Source organism: Lissotriton vulgaris, chromosome 8, assembly GCF_964263255.1.
Source record: "Lissotriton vulgaris chromosome 8, aLisVul1.2, whole genome shotgun sequence".
Lineage (NCBI taxonomy): Eukaryota > Metazoa > Chordata > Amphibia > Caudata > Salamandridae > Lissotriton > Lissotriton vulgaris.
The window spans coordinates 36,785,598-36,807,431 of record NC_141696.1 but is presented as its reverse complement, the minus strand read 5'-3'; the positions used below and the strand labels follow the sequence as shown (position 1 = coordinate 36,807,431).

The following is a 21,834-nucleotide window of genomic DNA, read 5'->3' as shown; positions in this document are numbered from 1 at the left end:
GCAGAATATCAAACACCCACCACCTCCTCGGAACCTGTATCTGTTCCAGTGTTATCTTACTTAGATACATTCACATGGACATCTTTCTGTTTTCGTTCCATCATGGCGAATAACAATCTGAGGATGGCGTCGATGCCCATGCGTACTATCGTCCAAGGGAGGGGTCACCTATCTCATGATTACAAAAGACTTCTTCCAAGACAACAACAAGGTGCAAGCATCCGAGCCCAACACCAGATGGCGATCTATGCAATAGTATGATATTCTGCAGCTGTACATGCCAAGAACAGATGCATACTGGTAAGTAGCATTTTCCTTTCGCTCTCATGTGTTTTTTTGCTTGTGGTATTTCTTCATAAGTTGAACAGACATGCACAATTGTTGCCAATTCCGTCTTTTTATATTCTAGATTGTTTAAAATATCTGTTCTTCAATCACATAAATGCAATATTTGCTCGGCCAAACTCATTTTCAGATAAGAATCATGTTCACCTTCTGAGGCACAGCTGCACCTAAGAGTAACTGAGCATCAATGACTTTGCGTGACCTTTCTTGGGATCTCTGATTATATCAAAAGTTGTGCCAATTTTCAATACCTTTCATTAGATGGTTAGACATGCGATGGATTGATTGCAGAGAATGTTAAGAGGAAGTTAGGATGAATGCCTCTTTTAAAGGTGAGCAACACTGGCATTTTGTGACCATATAAATGAGATTTGGAAATACCTCCTGATTGCCATTGGGCTGTATTTGATATGTTTGTATTTAGGACAGGGCAACCTAGGATTTAACTTGTGCATCGAACAGCATAAATTGACAGACATTTCAAAAAAGGATATTTTGTGACATGGTATTTTTTTAAATAAATGCAACTATTTATTTTGTACCATATGCTTACAATAGAAAGTAATACAAATTAAACCTTGCACTAGCTTGCCGATGCCAGAACTGTTGACGTTGCAATTGCTTGTTTTATCTTGTTTCTGGAAAGCTAAAAGGACATTGTACACTTACTAAATTTTGCTCAGATTTAAGAACCCAAAGAGCAAATTCATACAACTTTAAGAAAGAAACCCATGGATGGGAAGCAGCGTCCAAAATGATCTAGAGAAAAAGAAAAAAAGAGACTTTCATACCAGTAAATCCAGCATTTCTGTGGACCAGGGAACTGGACCTAAAGTGTCTGCTTTGTGAACTGAGGTGAGCAACAGGAAATGGTAATAATGGAGCGTACAGCTCCCTTTGCCTATCATTTATTACACCAATTAGTCGGTGGCATTAATAACCAAAACTACATGTCCATTCACTTTTTATTTCAGGATTTACAAGCAAGATTATGCTGAAAGGGCAAAAAGCCATGACACTTCACACTGCAGAGAGATAGGGGCTTCAATAGCCTGCTGTGCTGCAAGGTACAATATTTGTTGTCCATCTTATTCTCTATGTATATGATTAAAATGCGATTTTCCTACTAGATGTTTTTTGGTGTTTTCCTCAGGCCTCAGCAAAATAATATAACACTTGGGAAAGAACATGCATCCGAGCAGGCCTGCACTAGAGCACAGTATGGCAAACACCTCCACAGCCACCATGTACTTCCCCCGTGTGCTCAGATACGCCGGGATGAAGGAGATCCACACACTGACAAACACCAGCATACTGAAGGTGATCAGCTTGGCCTCGTTGAAGCTTCCAGGCAGATTCCTTGAGAGAAAAGCCACAATGAAGCTGACTGTGGCCAGGAGGCCCATGTATCCCAGCATGCAGTAGAAGAAGATGGTGTCTCCTTCATTACACTGCAAGACGATCTTCTCATTATAAGACACTGTGTTCAGTTCCGGAAAAGGTGGAGACCTCCGTAACCAAACCACACAGATAAGGACTTGTATTAGACAGCAAAGCGAAATGACGCATTTTGGTGTCTTGGAGCCCAGCCATCTCTTTGCTCTACTGTTGGGATGTGTTGCCTTGAACGCCATGACCACAATAAGTGTTTTTGCCAAAACTATAGAGACATTGAGGGAAGAAATGACTCCAAAGACTGTCTGCTGTAGCATACAGGTGAGCCTCCTGGGACGGCCGACCATTATGAAGGCACAGAGGAAGGAGGCCATGAGGGTGATGATGAGCAGGTAGCTGAGCCCACGGTTGTTGGCTTTCACAATAGGGCTGTCTCTGTATTTAATGAAGAGAAATAAGACATATGCAGCCAGAAGGGCCTGGACAGCAGCTGAGGCGATGAGGGTTATACCCAGCGGCTCGTCATAGCTCAGAAACTCAATCATTTTTTTGATGCACTGATCACGCCTGTCGTTGGACCACTGGTCATCAGGACATTTTAGACATTTCACTGTATCTGAAAAACAGGAGGGTACAGTTGAGTAGTTTTAGAGAGGTTCTGTAAGTATGGCTTTAGGAAATGGAAAGCAACCTTTTATACTGCAGTTCAATAATTTGTTATAGCTAACAGTGGCCCAACACTTTTGAAATAATAATGAATGTTTTTATTTTTATTTTAATTTTTGTTAGCTAGCCATTAAGGTGTATTTTGTGTCTGAGGACTGGGCACTTTATTTCCTACACCAAATATATGTAGAATACATTGTTTTGTAACCTGATTAAGATCAGTGTAATTGCTAATTATTTCCACAAAAGTTTGGCCTATAAGATGTAGGCAAAATTGGGGGTTATTCAAGGAATACACAAAATAATGACAACTATAAATGGAGTAACATTCCTAGGCAATTAGGGACCATATGAAAATCAAATCCTATACATGGAGAGATAACAACTACATAAGCTCACTACTACACAAATCAGTAAAAAATATATAATTGTATTCATATAAAATTTGACATAAACATCCATGATAAAACATAAATAACATGGAATACAATACAAAACTATGTACACAACACTAACCAATTTAAACAAAACCATGAAACAAATAATCAAAATTAACCAAAAAACAAATTGACAATTCAAGTGGTATGACCCACAAGAGGCTGGGATGTAGAAGATGTTTGTAAATTTCTCTACGCGCATTTCGGCATACAGGACACCTTCTTCAGGAAGAGCGACCTTCCAATAAAAAACAAAACAGAAGCTGAACACTAAGGGGGTCATTAGGATGACGGGCGGACTTAGTCCGCCCGCCCACCCATCGTGGAAAGGGACCGCCCGCCATAAGGGCGGGGGTCCTGTGGGGAAAATTAGGATGCACCCGCCACAGTGGTGGGCGCATCCTGTATTTTTAACATCCAATGTTAAAAATACATGTGCATTTCAAAGCACAACGTGACGGGCACCGCCCGGTGCCTGCCACCTTGTTCTTTGAAATGTAGGGGGGTACCTATACCCCCCATGTGCACCCTCTACCCCCCTGGAGTCCCTGGGGACCCGCAACGGGCCCCCGCAGGTAGACTCCTCATGCCTTTCCGTGGCGGCAATGCATTGCCAAATGCCCATTGTAATATGGCTCGCGGTGGCTGATTACCACCGCCACCATAACATCCCTTTTCCGCCCCGGTCGCCTTGCGACCGGGGCGGAAAAGCGGCAGACTGTCTTTCCGTCCGCCACGGACGCCCCAGCCATGTTAATATGGCGGGGGGTCTTTGCAGCAAGGATGGCGGGCAGATCGCCCCCGCCAGGCCGGCGGTGGCTAAACGCTAGTGAACAGTTTTGCAAGAGATGCTAAATCTACGTGATATGTAGACCACTTATGGAAAATGGATCAAATAAGACTGAAGACTCCATCTGAAGATGCGGCAACCAGTCGTGTACCAATGGAAGGAGGTACTATGGTGAAACTTGAGACCAAGTCACCCGACTGGCGGAGCTTTGGTGAGGAGACTTATTGCACGACTTTCTTAGAGTCAAGATGGATCTCAATACTGATGCTATCAATCAATCAATCAAAGCATTTATATAGCGCGCTACTCACCCAGAGGGTCTCAAGGCGCTAGGGGAGGGGGGTCCGCTACAGCTCGAACAGCCAGGTCTTGAGTTGCTTCCTGAAGGCGAAGTGGTCCTGGGTCAGGCGGAGGTGGGTCGGGAGGGAGTTCCATGTCTTGGCGGCGAGGTAGGAGAAGGACCGTCCCCCTGTGGTGGCTCTTCGGATGCAGGGGACGGCGGCGAGGGCGTGGCCGGTCGAACGAAGCTGGCGTTTGGGAGCGTAGAAGTTGAGGCGGCTGTTGAGGTATCCTGGGCCTTGGTTGTGTAGGGCTTTGTGTGCGTGGGTGAGGAGGCGGAAGGTGATTCTCTTGTTGACGGGGAGCCAGTGCAGGTCTCTCAGGTGTCCGGAGATGTGGCTGCGACGGGGGATGTCCAGGATCAATCAATCAGTGACACTTATAAAGCGCGCTACATACCCGTAGGGTCTCAAGGCGCTAGGGGGGGGGGGGCGCTACTGCTCGAACAGCCAGGTCTTCAGCTTCTTCCTGAAGGAGAGGTGGTCTTGGGTCAGGCGCAGGTCGGTCGGGAGGGAGTTCCAGGTCTTGGCGGCCAGGTAGGAGAAGGACCTTCCTCCTGTAGTCGCTCTTCGGATGCGGGGGACGGCGGCGAGGGCGTGGTTGGCTGATCGGAGGTGGCGTTTGGGAGCGTAGAAATTGACTCGGCTGTTGAGGTAGCTCGGGCCTTGGTCGTGTAGGGCTTTGTGTGCGTGGGTGAGGAGGCGGAAGGTGATTCTTTTGTTGACGGGGAGCCAGTGAAGGTCTCTCAGATGTCCGGAGATGTGGCTGGTTCGTGGGATGTCGAGGATGAGTCTGGCTGAGGCGTTCTGGATCCGCTGGAGTCTCTTCTGGAGCTTGGCGGTGGTACCGGCGTAGAGGGCGTTGCCGTAGTCCAGTCGGCTGGTGACGAGGGCCTGGGTGACGGTCTTCCTGGTCTCGGTGGGGATCCACCAGAAGATCTTCCGTAGCATGCGTAGGATGTTGAAGCATGCCGAGGAGACGTTGTTGACTTGCCTGGTCATGGAGAGGGAGGGGTCCAGGATGAAGCCCAGGTTGCGTGCATGGTCTGTCGGTTTGGGTGCGGTGCCCAGGGCGGGAGGCCACCAGGAGTCGTCCCAGGCGGAGGGAGAGGAGCCCAGGATGAGGACCTCCGTCTTGTCCGAGTTCAGTTTCAGGCGGCTGGTCGTCATCCACTCGGCTACCTCTTTCATCCCTTCGTGCAGGTTGGCTCTGGCGGCGGCGGGGTCGTTGGTCAGGGAGAGGATCAGCTGGGTGTCGTCGGCGTAGGAGATTATGCTGAGGTTGTGTTTGCGTACGATGGCCGCGAGGGGGCTCATGTAGACGTTGAAGAGGGTGGGGCTCAGAGATGATCCTTGGGGGACGCCGCAGATGACTTCGGAGGCCTCTGACTTGTACGGTGGTAGGCGGACTCTCTGTGTTCTTCCGTCGAGGAAGGAAATGATCCATTCCAGCGCCTTGTCCTGGATTCCGATGTTGCTGAGGCGCCGTACTAGGGTGCGGTGGCAGACCGTGTCGAATGCCGCGGAGAGGTCTAGGAGGATGAGGGCCGCTGTTTCTCCATTGTCCATCAGGGCTCGGATGTCATCGGTGGCGGCGATGAGGGCGGTCTCGGTGCTGTGGTTGGCTCGGAAGCCGGACTGTGAGGGGTCGAGGGATCCGTTCGTCTCAAAGAAAGCGGCCATCTGCTTGTTGACGGTCTTCTCGATGACTTTGGCTGGAAACGGGAGGAGCGAGATGGGGCGGTAATTCTTGAGGTCGGTGGGGTCCGCTGTTGGTTTCTTGAGTAGAGCGCTGAGTTCGGCGTGTTTCCAGCTCTCAGGGAAGATGGTGGTGTCGAAGGATATGTTGATGATGTCTCGCAGGTGGGGTGCGATGACAGCGTCGGCCTTGTTGAAGACGTGGTGAGGGCAGGGGTCGGTCGGTGATCCGGAGTGAATGGAGTTCATCGTGCGGATGGTGTCTTCGGTGCTGATCGGAGTCCAGGCGTGGAGGGTGGGGGTGGGGGGTGGTTGCTCGGTCATGGTGTGCGTTGGTTGGTTGTTGAACCTGTTGTGTATGTCCGCGATCTTGTTGTGGAAGTATGAAGCGAGGGAGTTGCAGAGGTCTTGCGATGGGGTGATGTTGTTTCCTGCGCTGGGGTTGGAAAGCTCTTTCACGATGTTGAAGAGTTCCTTGCAGTTGTGTGCGTTGTTGTCCAACCGGTCCTTGAATGCTGTTTTCTTGGCGGCGCGGATCAGCTGGTGGTGTTTCCGGGTGGCAAGTTTGAAGGAGGTCCTGTTGTCCGGTGTCGGTTCCCTTCTCCAGACTTTCTCGAGGGCTCGGCAGTTCTTCTTGGAGCTCTTGAGTTCGTCGGTGAACCATGGGGCTTTCTTGCTGCCGGGTCTGCTGGGCGGGGTCCTCAGTGGGGCGAGTTCGTCCGCGCAGTTGCTGATCCACTTCGTGAGGTTGTCGGCGGCCTGGCTGGGGTTCGCTGAGCTGGCAGGAGGGTGCTGGCTCAGGGAGGTGGCGAGCTGGTCTGCTGTGATCTTGTTCCAGCTTCTGCGGGCGGCCTGTTGCTGGTGTTGGTGGGTCGTCGTTTTCTTGAAGGTGAAGTGGACGCAGCTGTGGTCCGTCCATTGAAGCTCTGTGGCGTGGCTGAAGTCGATGTCCTTGCTGGATGAGAAGACAGCGTCGAGTGTGTGTCCGGCGAGGTGGGTGGGGGTGGACACCAGTTGCTTGAGTCCCAGGTTGGCGAGGTTGTCGAGCAGGGTGCTGGTGTTGCGGTCGTTGTTGTTCTCCAGATGGAAGTTGAGGTCTCCCAGGAGGATGTAGTCAGCGGAGGGGAGGGCATGCGGGCTGACTAAGTCGGCGATGTCCTCGCTGAATTGTGTGCGTGGTCCAGGGGGTCGGTAGATCAGGGTGCCTCTGAGGGTGGTGTTCGGGTTGGTGTGGATCTGGAAATGCAGGTGTTCGGCGGTGGTCAGGGTGTTGTCGGTGCTGGTCGTGAGACGGATGGTGCTCCTGTGGATGATGGCGATGCCTCCTCCCATCTGGTTGGCGTTTCGGTCCCTCCGGACGATCTTGTAGCCCTCTGGGATGGCGATGGCGATGTCGGGAGCTGAAGAGGCGTTCATCCAGGTCTCCGTGAGGAAGGCAACGTCTGGAGCTGTGGTGTCGAGGAGGTTCCAGAGTTCGATGGCGTGTCTGTGGACGGAGCGGGTGTTGAGCAGGATGCACTTGAGGTGGGTGCTGCTGGTGTTCGGCTTGGTGGGTGCTGGTGCGAGGCAGGTCCGGATGCAGGTGAACTTGCAGGCGTGGCAGCTGAAGGGTCCGTGGGTACGTCGTGGAGTGGCTTGATGGCATTCTGGGAGTCGGCCGGTGTTGAGAGCGGTGAGGGTGGCGGCGGAGTACGTCAGGCGGGTCGGTCGGGGTCCTCGTGGGCCAGGGGTCCTGGCACTGGGCGCGGTCCAGGTGCGGACGGGCGTAGACGGGCTTACCTTTGGCGCGCCTTCGGCACACAATCGGCGCGCCCGCTGCGCGTGACCGCTGCGCGTTCGCACGGTCGCCATTTAAGGCGAAGTACGCGGGTGGGCGGAGCAGCTGGGAGGCGGGAGCGGGGAGGGTACAGAATAGAAAAAGGGGCGGGGAAAAGCGGCGGTGGCGGGAAGGGAGGGCGGAGGGCGGCGAGGTAGGCGGACAACAAGGAAGGAAACCACAACACGGGGAAAATAAAAATTAAACAGAACAGGCACAAATTCTCGACAAAACAAGGAAAAAATGATAGTTATACAAAACAGGCACAAATTCTCGACAAAATAAGGGCAAAAACAACCGCAGCGGCGGCAGCCGGCAACCGGCAAACGAGGCAGCAGCGAGGCAGAGGGCAGGCAAGGGGCACACGCAGCAGCTGGTGGCCGTGCGGCGCGGGGGTGTCCCACAAGTGGATGAGTCGTGCTGAGGCGTTCTGGATCCGCTGGAGTCTCTTCTGGAGTTTGGCGGTGGTTCCGGCGTAGAGGGAGTTGCCGTAGTCCAGCCGGCTGGTGACGAGGGCCTGGGTGACCGTCTTCCTGGTCTTGGTGGGGATCCACCGGAAGATCTTACGTAGCATGCGCAGGATGTTGAAGCACGACGAGGAGACGGCGTTGACTTGTCTGGTCATGGGGAGGGAGGAGTCCAGGATGAAGCCCAGATTGCGTGCGTGGTCTGTTGGTTTGGGCGCGCTGCCTAGGGCGGAGGGTGAGGATCCCAGGATGAGGACTTCCGTCTTGTCAGAGTTCAGTTTCAGGCGGCTGTTCTTCATCCATCCGGCTACCTCTTTCATCCCTTCGTGAAGGTTGGCTCTGGCGGTGGCGGGGTCATTGGTGAGGGAGAGGATCAGCTGGGTGTCGTCGGCGTAGGAGATGATGTTGAGGTTGTGCTGGCGTGCGATGTCTGTGAGGGGGCTCATGTAGACGTTGAAGAGGGTTGGACTGAGCGAAGAGCCTTGAGGAACGCCGCAGATGACTTCGGTGGCTTCAGATCTGAACGGAGGGAGGCGGACTCTCTGTGTCCTTCCGGCGAGGAAGGAGATGATCCACTCCAGTGCCTTCTCCTGGACTACGACGTTGCTGAGGCGCTGTACTAGGGTACGGTGGCAGACAGTGTCGAAGGCCGCGGAGAGGTCTAGGAGGATGAGGGCTGCTGTTTCTCCGTTGTCGAGCAGAGCTCGGATGTCATCGGTTGCTGCGATCAGGGCGGTCTTGGTGCTGTGGTTGGCCCGGAAGCCAGACTGCGAGGGATCGAGGGAACCGTTTGTCTCGAGGACGGCGGCCAGCTGCTTGTTGACGGTCTTCTCGATGACTTTTGCAGGAAACAGGAGCAGCGAGATGGGCCGGTAGTTCTTGAGGTCGGTGGGGTCGGCTGATGGCTTCTTGAGTAGGGCGCTGAGTTCGGCGTGCTTCCAGCTCTCCGGGAAGGTAGCGGTGTCGAAGGAGGTGTTGATGATGTCCCGCAGGTGGGGTGCGATGACAGCGTCAGCCTTGTTGCAGACGTGGTGAGGGCAGGGGTCGGTTCGGAGATCTGGAGTGAATGGAGTTCATCGTGCGGACGGTGTCTTCGGTGCTGATCGGATTCCAGGCGCGGAGGATGGTGGTGGGGGGCGGTGGTTCGGTCCTGGCGTGCGTCGGTTGAGTGCTGAAGCTGTCTATCATAGGCCCGGAATATCGGTGTGCTTAATCAAGGAAGAACCATTAATTTGTCACATGTTTAAGTGGCTTCCAGGAACAGACAGCATGGACTCCTCTCGAAGACAATACCAGAAAATTTATCAAACACGCATGCAACAGATGTATTATTTGGAAACCCATATGCAAATGTGTTCTGTCATTTAACAAATAAAGACACATCTTCCCTATGGTAGGAGAGTGTATGCATGGAGAAGGATGTTTCAAACTGCAGATTCTTAACTTGGACGCCAGGCTGGATCGGAAATATTTTTTAAGTAGGTATCCCCTGTACCACTAGTCTTGCTTCTCTGCGTAGGCTTCATTCGTCCCGAAAAGTAGGGAAACAGTGCTTCATATTAGCACCACTCCTGTGCAATGTTCCCTCTAATTATTTTCCTCTGTGTGCGGCAGAGTACGGTCTCTGTGCGCTGCAGCCAAGGCTATGTGCGCCTAGAACCTGACCACGCATGTAGACCAGGGCTTTGAGTGGGATGAAAAAATTAGGGGATCTTTCAAAGGGGCGTAAGCAATACAATTAAGGGTGTGGCTTAAAATCAATTAAGCTAAAAATATGTGCATCGCATAGTGTGCCACCTGACTGATATTTTGCTGTTTCTGTCGATGCATCCAGATATTTAATACAAGTAACATTACACCCACAAGAAGCCAAGACTATTGGCTTTGTCAGTGGTTGTTTTTTGTATCGAGTTGTATATAATATTGAAAATGCTTCCGCTCTTGTGGTTGAGGTTGTGGCTTAATACACAAGCTCTCGTCTTAGGAGATAGGTTTTGAGTCTTGGGTCAGCTTAACATCCTTTGATTCTGGGCAAATCAATTAATCTCCCCAAGAATACAAAAAATAAATGTAATAATAAATCATGTAAAGCGCTCCAATACTTTTGGGTTGAGTTCGCACTATATAAAAACTTGCTGCATTTCTTTTCTAAATGTGGGGTAGAAACCATAACTGATGGAGAAATAATAAGGAAAATAGTGGGAAAAAGAAAGGGCAGGCAGAAAGGAAGAATGAAATATAGGAAATCTGAAAAGAAGGAAGAAACTGCGACAAGGAGAGGTCAATAAAAGGATGGATACAAGGGGAAAGGTTTGAAAGATGGAAGAGTAAAGTTATATTTGCATGGGCGGGTGCACGTAAGAATGGATTGAAGGATGAATGTTTGAATAGATGGATGGAAACCTGGATTGAAGGGTGAAAGGATGGGTGATTGATAAAAGGTGGGTGAAATAATGGATGAATGGATGGATGGATGGATGGGTAGATGGATAGATGGATGGAATGGTAAAGGAAGGATGGATTAAATGAAAAGACATGGATGGGAGCATGAATAGACAGAGGAAATGGACGTGGAGGAAAGGCTTAAAGGGTGGAGAGATTAATAGATAGGAAGGATGATAGGACCTCTTCCAGGGAGGACAGGCCTTACTAACTTCCCTCTCCTGATAGCATTTGAGGTACCAATCGAATTGGGGAGGGGGTGTATTTTAGTTTGCTTTTTGGCTAGCCCTGTGTCCACAATACATCTTCGACAACAGCTAAATGCTGTCTATAGGCAAGACCTGGAAATGCATGGCTAGGGAAAGGTTTAACGTTAGTTGCTCCTAAGCCTAGGGGCATGAGGTGCCACAGCCATCTCTTTTACTACCAGATGACGGTTCCGGGAGGTCTCTTTCCTCCTTGCTGATTGGTGCCCGTGGGGCACATTCTTCTTGAAGTTAAACCCTACAAAATGGAATTCCTTCCCCTGCCTTCCATAAATCTTTACCTTTTGTTCAAGAATGGCTTATAGCTATCCTTTGTCATGTCTTTGTTGTATGTCTTTTTTCAGAGAGGCAGCGGGCTGATTGTGGGCATTTGTGAGTGTATTCCTGTTAATCAAAGCGCCTGTTATGCACTGCAATTAAAATAAATATTTTCACAATGACCCACAATCAGCACCCAGCTGCGCAATATTTAGAAAAGAAATTAAGCAAGTCCCATGATGTGTAAAGCACACGTCATGCTTTTGGACTTGCTGCATGTCTTTTCTCAATGGAGAGAGGCTGCGGGCTGATTGTGGGCATTTGTGAAAGTATTCCTGTTAATGTGATTAACAGGAATCCTTTCACAAAGGCCTCAGGCAACCCGGGAATCGCTATTTTTCGGCGCTCGCGTTTTAAAACCGGGCGGCGGTGCGAACGTGTGCACGTGGGAGCGGAGGTGCGCGCCTTATTGGGAACACTGACTGTAATCTGCTGTAGCCCATATACCCTGCTTGTTGTAAAGCTCTCTGATGCCTTCGGGCCACGTCCACGCTATATAAAATTGCAAAAATAAAATAAAAATTGGACTATCGGGATTCAGTACGATTCTGTCTGTCCCCTCCGTGGGGTTCAGCTTGCATTAGTGAGGCTGTCTGCTGGTCCTCTTTTCAGGTCGTGTGTTATGTTTTTATTTATCCCTTTTGTACTCAAAGCCCGGGTAAAAAAAGAGTGAATAAGAGACTCATTCACTGACTGGTGAATCTATTCCCTGAGAACGATACATACAAAGCAAGGATATGTATGACACAGCTCCTGGTTCAGTGAATTAATTGTTTTAAATCGCAACAGCTGTTTATTTTAAATTGCGGCTTTTCATGGTCACGGGACTCACGTTTCCAACAGCTTTGCCATCTCAGTAATGTTTGCATAAACATCAAAGTGCTTCTCCAGTAATACAATACTATAATTGTATTATTGAAGGGAGGATGTTTTATTATCTTTGGCAAAATTATAATCTAAACTACAAGATATTTTATTGGAACACGGGGAACAATGCACTTTCCTATCTTCTCTGATCCTCGATCACGCAGCCCCACAAGTAGAGAGATGCACTATCATTTAATGACCAGAACTACTTTGGCTATCACAAGCCATTTTATTTTTGTGCACAAATCTGTTTTTCCTTGCTTCTTAACTTGAATTTCTAAACAACAAACATGAATTTGTAATATCCAACGATCCTCAAATTAAAAAAATCCACTTTACAAGCGTGAATGGCTCACTTTAGGAGTGCACGGAATTGACAGAAGGTGACCTTGCACTCGAAATAAATTTGATCATGCGCAATACTATCACATAATGGAGTAACCCCCTTTCCACTCTGGGAAGGGGAATGGAACACCCCATTAATGGTTGGTGGAGCCATTGGCCGAACATGCCGTCATTTCCCTCTGCACCATGGTTTGCTGTGTGCAAATTTCACTGCAGAAATAGCTCTTATTCTAGTCCAGAATGTTTTGACCTTAGGGCAATAGAAGATTAGGTGTGCCAGGTCCCCTTTTTTTTATGGCAGCTCCAGCAGACGTCGTCGTTGCGTATCCCTATTGCTGCTAGGCGGGAAAGGGTCCACTACAGCTAGACTTCCACGGGTTAGCCACCGCCTTCATGGCACCGGTAATCCAATCCAAAGAAGACAGATCTGATTGACCTCCTACTCACAGCAGCGGTTAAGACGGTCCTAACTAACTGGAAAGACACAGGGAAAGCATCCTTCAGGAGCTGGTTCAACTGGATCACCTTCCTACGGGGGCGGATGACATAACCTCAAACCAAACACCAAACACCAGCACAAGAGGGGAACTGTGGCTTTCCCTGGATGACTACCTGTCCACACACAAGCCCCCATAGGCAGTCACCCAAGGGGGAACTGCACCCCCCGCAGCCAATGTAGGTGAACAGTCTGGCGGCGGCAACCCGGCCTATCCAACTGCCACTCGAACCATGTGGTCCTCCCTCACTATCCACTCTCCCCCTCTTTCTTTCTTTTTTTCCCTACTTTCCTTTCCTCGCCGCGCCACCTGTGGGTACAAATACAAGCTGCTCATAACGCCACACACCAAGTATATGACTGCTGCATACATGCTCCAAGAGATGCCGTATGTAACCCAACCGGCATGCAAGGTGATCAAGTTTTGCCCTCAGGCGACCTATACTGTACTCCTGTATACTGTACTCTGTATATAAAACTCTTTTCTCAATGAAATCATTTGAAATAAAAAAAAAAGAAATGGCTCTTACAGGTCGCAATTGCATAATCAAAAATCCGTTGTCAAGCCACACAAGGTCGTAAATGTTTGGACGTGTCTATTTGCTCATTTTTATGGGGGTCCAGTGTATTCTTATATTTTACCTGAATATAATCATTTTCTTGTGCAGGTAACACGTTTTCTAAACATTCAAGAATGGCTTACAGCCATCTTTTGCCTTGTCTTTGCTGTGTGTCTTTTCTCAATAGAGAGAGGCAGCGGGCTGATTGTGGGCATTTCTGAAAGGATTCCTGTTAATCACAGCGCCCGACATGCGCTGCAATTATCAGGAATACTTTCACAAATGCCCACAATCTGCCCGCTGCCTCTCTCTATTGAGAAAAGACATGCATCAAGTCCAAAAGCTTTACAGCAACAAAGATTAGGGATCAAGGTTAATGTGCCTGCACCGGTGCTGAAGTTCCACAAGTATGGATCTCAAAAGAAGGTGCTAGTGACCGGGAACGCAATCCCTATACGTCCCATTCACAAAAGATGGCCCAGCACCCTTCAGATATTCAACATGTTATTTAAGTATTCTTGACAATGGTCATATTGCATACAATTCAACAATAGTTGATAATTTTCCCAAGAAAAAGTGAAAAGAAGTCTCTTCAGTTTAAATCAGTTCTTTATTCAATTTTCTGTTTAAAAAGGATAGCCAACGCGTTTCGTCCGTTACCGGACTTCTTCAGGGCTATTAAAATACAAAAACACGAAAGTGCTATTTACGATAGCGCAGACATACATTTTTTTTTAAACTGCTACTTAAAAAAACAGATTTAGATATTCCAATGCATGTCCATAGTCACAAAATGTACCCAAAATCTTTTTTCTTGCTTGGGAAAACATCTTTACCTAACAGTTGTATTAGCATACATTTGGTCAATCGCTCATCAGAACAAAAATGCATTGTCTTAAAGTTTTTAGAAATTAAATACAAATATGTCACGAGGAAACCAATATACATACTTCTGAAAGAAACAGGTTAGTATTAGATTCCTTACCTTAGAATATCCCCAGGCGTCAGACTGGATCCGGAAACTTTTGTGTAGCAGTAGCCTTGCGCGACAATAGGTGTCGTCTGCGGCTCCGCGTCCGTCATCCATGCCTGGATGACGTCGCAGGAGTACTTAGACGCCACCCTCGCGCGCTGACGTCAGTTCTTATGGACAGCTTTTCCGCTCCAGAAACGCAGAGCCATGATAAAAACCAACACTGGTACCATTGAAACTAGGGCCCTGAAAGGGGATGACCTTAACCCTAGATATCGGTTCGCAGAACGGGGAGGATGGGTGGGGCGGTAAGGAATCTAATACTAACTACTGTTTCTTACAGATATATCGTTACCGAAGGTAAGTAACTTGTTCATCTGAAAGAAACAGGTTAGTATTAGATTCCTTACCTTAGAATAGATACCCCAGCAATACCAACCCCAGTGGTGGGTCCGCGAACCAATAATCATACCAGAAAGTCCTGGAGGACGGAAAGGTCAATGAAGCCATCCCTCCGGACTTGGCTGTCCAGGCAGTAGTGTCTTGCAAACGTGTGCAGCGAGGCCCACGTAGCTGCCTGACAAATGTCCTGCAAGGGGACTCCCCGACCCAGGGCAGTAGTAGCCGCCGTGGCCCGAGTGGAATGGGCCCTCAGCCCAACAGGAGGCTCCTTTTTAGCCAAGGAGTAGCATGCCTTGATGCACAGCACTACCCACCGAGAGATGGTCCGCTTGTGCACTGCCCGTCCCTTCTTAGCGCTCACGTAACCAACAAAGAGTTGGTCATCCACCCGGAACTGGCGTGTGCGATCCAGATAGTATGAGAGCGCACATTTTGGTCTAGACGGTGGAGCCGCTCTTCCTCTTTTGAGGGATGTGGAGGCAGAAACAAGGTGGGCAAGGTGATGGACTGCCCAATGTGGAAGGCTGTGACTACCTTGGCCAGGAAAGAGGGTCTTTTCTGCAACACAACCTTGTCCGGATGGACAGAAAGGAGGTTTGGATGAAAGAGCCTGGAGCTCACTCACTCTCCTGGCAGAGGTGATGGCGACCATGCTTGGAGATTGAGCGGCGACAGTTGAGGCCATTTGACTTGCCTCCAAGTTTGTACTGTGATTCTGGCAGCCAGGCATCCCTCCACAAAGTCGGTATACGTCTGCAGGTGGAACAAATTTGTGGCATGGTGCACAGCAAAGGCTGTGGATCCACTCTCTGCCCCTCTTTCTGAGGTTCTCCTCTTCCTTCTTTCTCTTGCCCAGCAGGGCACTGCTCTGGGTACTATTAAGGGCTACCTTTCTGCCTTTTCCGCCTTCTTAAGGCTACCTGATCAGCCTTCTTTGTTAAAGTCCTCGATTGTAAATAGGTTTTTGAAGGGCATCACTCATATGTTTCTCCCTGTTCCTTTCGTGGTGCCTCAGTGGGACTTGAACCTGGTTCTAACTTACCTGCGCTCCCTTTGAGCCACTTCATAACTGTCCTCTCCGTCTTCTTACCCTTAAGACTGCTTTCCTGGTCGCCATCACCTCTGCCAGGAGAGTGAGTGAGCTCCAGGCTCTTTCATCCAAACCTCCTTTCTGTCCATCCGGACAAGGTTGTGTTGCAGACAAGACCCTTTTTCCTGGCCAAGGTAGTCACAGCCTTCCACATCGGGCAGTCCATCACCTTGCCCACCTTATTTCTGCCTCCGCATCCCTCAAAAGAGGAAGAGCGGCTCCACAGTCTGGACCCAAAACCTGCGCTCTCATACTATCTGGATCGCACACGCCAGTTCCGGGTGGATGACCAACTCTTTGTTGGTTACGTGGGCGCTAAGACGGGACGGGCAGTGCACAAGCGGATAATCTCTCGGTGGGTCGTGTTGTGTATCAAGGCATGCTACTCCTTGGCTAAAAAGGAGCCTCCTGTTGGGCTGAGGGCCCATTACACTCTGGCCACGGCGGCTACTACTGCCCTGGGTTGGGGAGTCCCCTTGCAGGACATTTGTCAGGCAGCTACGTGGGCCTCGCTGCACACGTTTGCAAGACACTACTGCCTGGACAGCCAAGTCCGGAGGGATGGCTTCTTTGACCGTTCCGTCCTCTAGGACTTTCTGGTATGATTATTGGTCCGCAGACCCACCACTGGGGTTGGTATTGCTGGGGTATCTATTCTAAGGTAAGGAATCTAATACTAAACTGTTTCTTTCAGATGAACAAGTTACTTACCTTCAGTAACTATATATCTGTAAGAAACAGTAGTTAGTATTAGATTCCTTACCGCCCCACCCATCCTCCCCGTTCTGCGAACCGATATCTAGGGTTAAGGTCATCCCCTTGAAGGGCCCTAGTTTCAATGGCACCAGTGTTGGTTTTTATCATGGCTCAGCGTTTCTGGCGCGTAAAAGCTGTCTATAAGAGCTGACATCAGCGCGCGAGGGTGTCGTCTAAGTACTCCGGCGACGTCATCCCGGCACGGACGACGGACGCGGAGCCGCAGACGACACATACTGACGCGCAAGGGTACTGCTACGCAAAAGTTTCCGGATCCAGTCTGGCGCCTGGGGATATTCTAAGGTAAGGAATCTAATACTAACTACTGTCTCTTACAGATATATCGTTAGCGAAGGTAAGTAACTTGTTCTTTTTGTATCCAAACAGTTATATTATTCCACAAAAAGCACCATTAACACATTGCAGAAAGGTTTTCTATGTTTTCACATTTCAAAGCTTTTTTAAATACTCAATATGTAAAGGCGAAAAAAATATATACCTTTATTGGCATCATATAACAGTTGTGATTCAAATCTTTAGATACTGGGCATAGTCAATCAGTCTGTAAACGGAATGATGCCCATAATAATACATGTTTTAAACTTTTTCACACCGAAAATATTTATTTGTATGCAGGCATATAACATCATTTCCATATAGCAAGTTCTAAGGGTTCTAAACAAATACTATTTACAACAAAAGAACAATCGTTCTGTGGTGGCACAATCCTAGTACACGATCGTCTCTTGGTTAGGTATTTCTTATGGTATTGACCACAGGTATTAAATTTAAACAGTTTGAGCTATAGCACAGTCTCACTTACTTTAGGATAAGTGGTCAGAAAATTCCAAAGCAAAGGTAAAAATCAAGTATGGTCTCTCAAACGAAGTATAAATCCTAAATGAGATAAATAAATAAATACACATAAGTGTTTTGAAGCATATGAGCCCACAAATATGTTACCCCCAAATTTTCAAACTTTTCAATAGTAAACCGCACAATATCAGTTGTTACCCCTTACTTTGGAGCCGCTCTTGTACTACAAACTATTGCTACGTAAATAAATGTCCCTCATCACATCCCTGTGGTATGCACCATAACTCACTATACAGTTTAAAGTTGCAAGCATTCGGAATGTGGCAGCCATCTTAGTAAAGAATCCAGCCTTTCACCTGAGATGCCTCAACATATCCATACAGCTGTGAGCTGTTACCATAGTGCCGGCTCTAATCTAGTAGGTGGGCATGATATTAACGTTATAGCAGCCCTCTAGTTCATGGACAATGTATTAGCGTTATGTCAGTCCCTTTATTTTTTCTTTCAAAGAGAAACCAAGTCCCTTATTAAAAGACCAATAAATATGTTTCTTTTCGTATTATTAAATTTTTAAGTCGGCAAACCAGAGCTGGGTAACAAGGAAAAGTTAATTTATACGATGTTGTTTGCCCGAATACAGACAAATATCAATTATCGCTACAACAAATAAGAAATCAAGCGTGTATCAGCTTGCCCACAACATGGCTTGCATTCATGAAAAACATGGTGGCCATCTTTTGATAGATTAATGTTTCCACTCTGCACAGAGTTCCGTTAATACTCCCAAGTACAGACACAACAATTCGGTTAGTGTCAAACACTCTAGTATGAAATCCATAAACGCGGCATAATTTGAAACGGCAAGTGTGAAAAACGGCTGCACCAAACACTATTTCCTTCCACCCTCGTAGCTCCCACTCATCGCAAGTAAGCGCGATACGTCCATGTGGGGTCATCTGGTTTAAGAGACTCTAGGACAAAGGCACATTTATACGTTGTCTTATAGGCAATTAACCCCCCCACTTGGTTGTAATTAATTAATTAATATAGCCCTTTTTGACCCTCCCTACGTTTATTCTCTGTAATTAATTGCCCTTCACTCTATTTCGACCATCATAAGTCGCCTTAAAATGACGTTTGTATATTCTTGATTTTTACCTTTCCTTTGGAATTTTCTGACCACTTATCCTAAAGTAAGTGAGACTGTGCTGTAGCTCAACATGTTTAAATGTAATACCTGTGATCGATACCATAAGAAATACCTAACCCAGAGATGATAGTGTACTAGGATTGTTGTTTTGTTGTCAAGTCAAGTCAAGTCAAAAGATTTGTATAGCGCGCTACATACCCAGAGGGTCTCAAGGCGCTTGAAGAGGGGTGGGGAGTTACTTGTCGAATATCCACGTTTTGAGTTGCTTTCTGAATGCTAGGTGGTTCTGAGTAAGACGGAGGTGAGTGGGAAGTGAGTTCCAAGTTTTAGCTGCTAGGTAGGAGAAGGATCTACCTCCCATGGTGGTTTTGTTGATGCAAGGTACAGTGGCCAGGGCTTGGTTGGAGGATCGTAGCTGGCGGGAGGGGGTGTAGAAGGATAGTCGTGTGTTGAGGCATTCGGGTCCGATTTCGTAGAGTGCTTTGTGTGCGTGGGTTAGGAGCCGGAAAGTGATTCTCTTATTGACGGGGAGCCAGTGGAGGTTTTTCAGGTGATCAGAGATGTGTTCTTTACGTGGGATGTCTAGTATGAGTCTGGCTGAGGCGTTCTGGATGCGTTGTAGTTTTTTTTTGAGTTTTGCGGTGGTGCCAGCGTAGAGGGTGTTTCCGTAGTCCAGTCGGCTTGTGACCAGAGCGTGGGTGACTGTTTTTCTAGTTTCGGTAGGGATCCAGCGAAATGTTTTTTTGAGCATGCGAAGAATGTTGAAGCAAGATGAAGAAACGGCGTTGACTTATCTGTTCATCGAGAGTGAGGAATCCAGGATGACGCCCAGGTTCCGTGCGTGGTCCGTCGGGATGGGTGCTTTTCCAAGGGCCTCTGGCCACCAAGAGTCGTCCCAGGCGGAGGGGGAGGTGCCTAAGATGAGGACTTCTGTTTTGTCTGAGTTCAGTTTCAGACGGCTGTGCTTCATCCATTCGGCCACTTCTTTCATTCCTTCGTGTAGGTTGGTTTTGGCCGTGTTAGGGTCTCTGGTGAGTGATAGGATCAGTTGAGTGTCGTCGGCGTAGGAGATGATGTTGAGGTTATGTTGGCGTGCGATGGCCGCGAGGGGGCTCATGTAAACGTTGAAGAGGGTGGGACTGAGTGAGGACCCTTGAGGTACGCCGCAGATGACTTCAGTAGCCTCTGATTTGAATGGTGGAAGGCGGACTCTCTGGGTTCTTCCGGAGAGGAACGAGGTGATCCATTCCAGTGCTTTTCCTTGGATTCCGATGTTTTTGAGGCGCTGTAGGAGGGTGCTATGACAGACTGTGTCGAAGGCTGCGGAGAGGTCGAGGAGGATGAGGGCGACTGTGTCTCCATTGTCCAGTAGAGTTCGAATGTCGTCTGTTGCTGCGATGAGGGCGGTTTCGGTGCTGTGCCTGGCTCGGAATCCGGATTGTGAGGAGTAGAGGGATTTGTTGATTTCGAGGAATGCGGCGAGTTGGTTGTTCACAGCTTTCTCGATGACTTTGGCCGGGAATGGAAGGAGTGAGATAGGGCGATAGTTTTTGAGTTCGGTGGGGTCAGCTGTGGGTTTCTTCAGGAGAGCGCTGAGTTCGACGTGTTTCCAACTTTCCGGGAAGGTTGCGGAGTTGAGGGAGCAGTTGATGACGTCTCGGAGGTGTGGTGCAATAATGGAGTCAGCTTTGTTAAAGATGTAGTGTGGGCAAGGGTCTGTGGGGGATCCTGAGTGGATGGAGTTCATCAGATGGATGGTGTCCTCAGTGGAGATTGGCTTCCAGTCATTGAGGATGTTCAGGGGGGGTGGGGATCCTGCAGGGGATTGGGTGGGTTGGTCTCCGGGTTGGTTGTCGAAGCTGTTGTGGATGTCTGCAATTTTGTTGTAGAAGAATGAGGCTAGGGAGTCGCAGAGGGCTTGAGAGGGGGTGATGTCGTTGGAGTTGGCTGAGGGGTTGGTAAATTCCTTGATGATGTTGAATAATTCCTTGCTGTTGTGGGCATTGCTATCTAGCCGGTCCTTGAAGGCTGCTTTCTTGGCATTTCGGATTAGTTGGTGGTGTATGTGGGTGGCGTTTTTGAAGGCGTCTTTGGTGCTGGTGGTTGGGTCTTTTTTCCAGGCCTTCTCGAGGGAGCGACAGAGTTTCTTGGATTTCTTAAGGTCATCGTTGAACCAGGAGGCCTTCTTGCTGCCTAGTTTGATTTGTCGTTTTTTCAGTGGTGCTAGGATGTCGGCGCTGTTGGATAGCCATTGGGTGAGGTTGGTGGCTGCTTGGTCTGGGTTTGAGGAGTGGGCGGGGGGATTTTGAAGAAGCGATGAGGAGATCTGGTCGATGGTGATTTTGTTCCAGTTTCTTTGCAATGTGGGTTGGGGGTGGTTGTTGGATGTAGGCTTGTTGCTGGTGAAGTGGACGCAGCTGTGGTCAGTCCAAAGGAGAGCTGTGGTGTGGCTGAAGGAAACATGCTTGCTGGAGGTGAAGATGGGGTCGAGTGTGTGACCTGCGATGTGGGTGGGGGTAGTGACAAGTTGTCTAAGTCCGAGGTTTGCGAGGTTGTCCAAAAGGGTGGTGGAGTTGCGGTCGTTGTTCTTTTCAAGGTGAAAGTTGAGGTCTCCCAAAAGGATGTAGTCCTCGGAGGGGAGCGCGTGTGGGGTGATGAAGTCCGTGATGTCTTCACTGAATTGTGCGCGGGGTCCTGGTGGCCTGTAAAGGAGGGTGCCTCTGAGTGTGGTCTTGGGGTCGATGTGGATCTGGAAGTGAAGGTGTTCCGAGTTGGCAAGATTGACGTCTGAACTGGTTGAGATACGGATGGATTTCTTATGGACGATAGCGATTCCTCCTCCTGTGTGGCCGGTACGGTCCTTGCGAGTGATCTTATAGCCTTCCGGGATGGCAATGGTGATGTCTGGGGCTGAGGAGGCATTCATCCATGTTTCTGTTAGAAGGGCGACGTCGGAGAGATGGTATTGAGTAGATTCCAGAGGTCAATGGCGTGTCTGTGGACCGAGCGGGTGTTGAGCAGGATGCATTGTAGGTGGTTGGGATCGGATCTCTGTTGTGTGTTCGTGGATGAGGAGTTGTTCTTGTGCCGTCGAACTTGCAGGAGTTGCAGGAAAAGGGTCCATGGGTGTGTCCAGGGGCGGTTTGGACGCAGTAGGGGGAACGGCCGGGGTTGAGGCTAGGAGGGTGGTGGCATCGTAAGTAATGCGGGAGGGGTGGACATTACGAGGACCAGGGGCTCTGGTGCTGGGCGCGGTCCAGGCGCGGACGGGCGTAGACGGGCTTACCTTTGGCGCGGATTGGGCGCGGTCGCTGCGCGTGAACGCTGCACGCGGGAGCAGCTGTCATATATGGATAGTGGAGGGGGAGGGGCGAGGGCGGCTCAGCTGGGAAGGCGGGGGG

General features: G+C 49.1%; 1 protein-coding gene across 1 annotated transcript in view; it reads right to left on the bottom strand.

The window, feature by feature from the left end:
• Positions 1–255: 255 nt before the first annotated feature.
• The window catches only part of LOC147693333 (vomeronasal type-2 receptor 26-like), a 169,114-nt gene continuing 147,535 nt past the window's right edge, over positions 256–21,834 (bottom strand). The window contains exon 5 of the mRNA XM_086935938.1: positions 256–2,356. Coding sequence (XP_086792064.1) covers positions 1,434–2,356 — 923 coding nt within the window. The 3' untranslated portion in view covers positions 256–1,433. The remainder of the gene's footprint in view (positions 2,357–21,834) is intronic.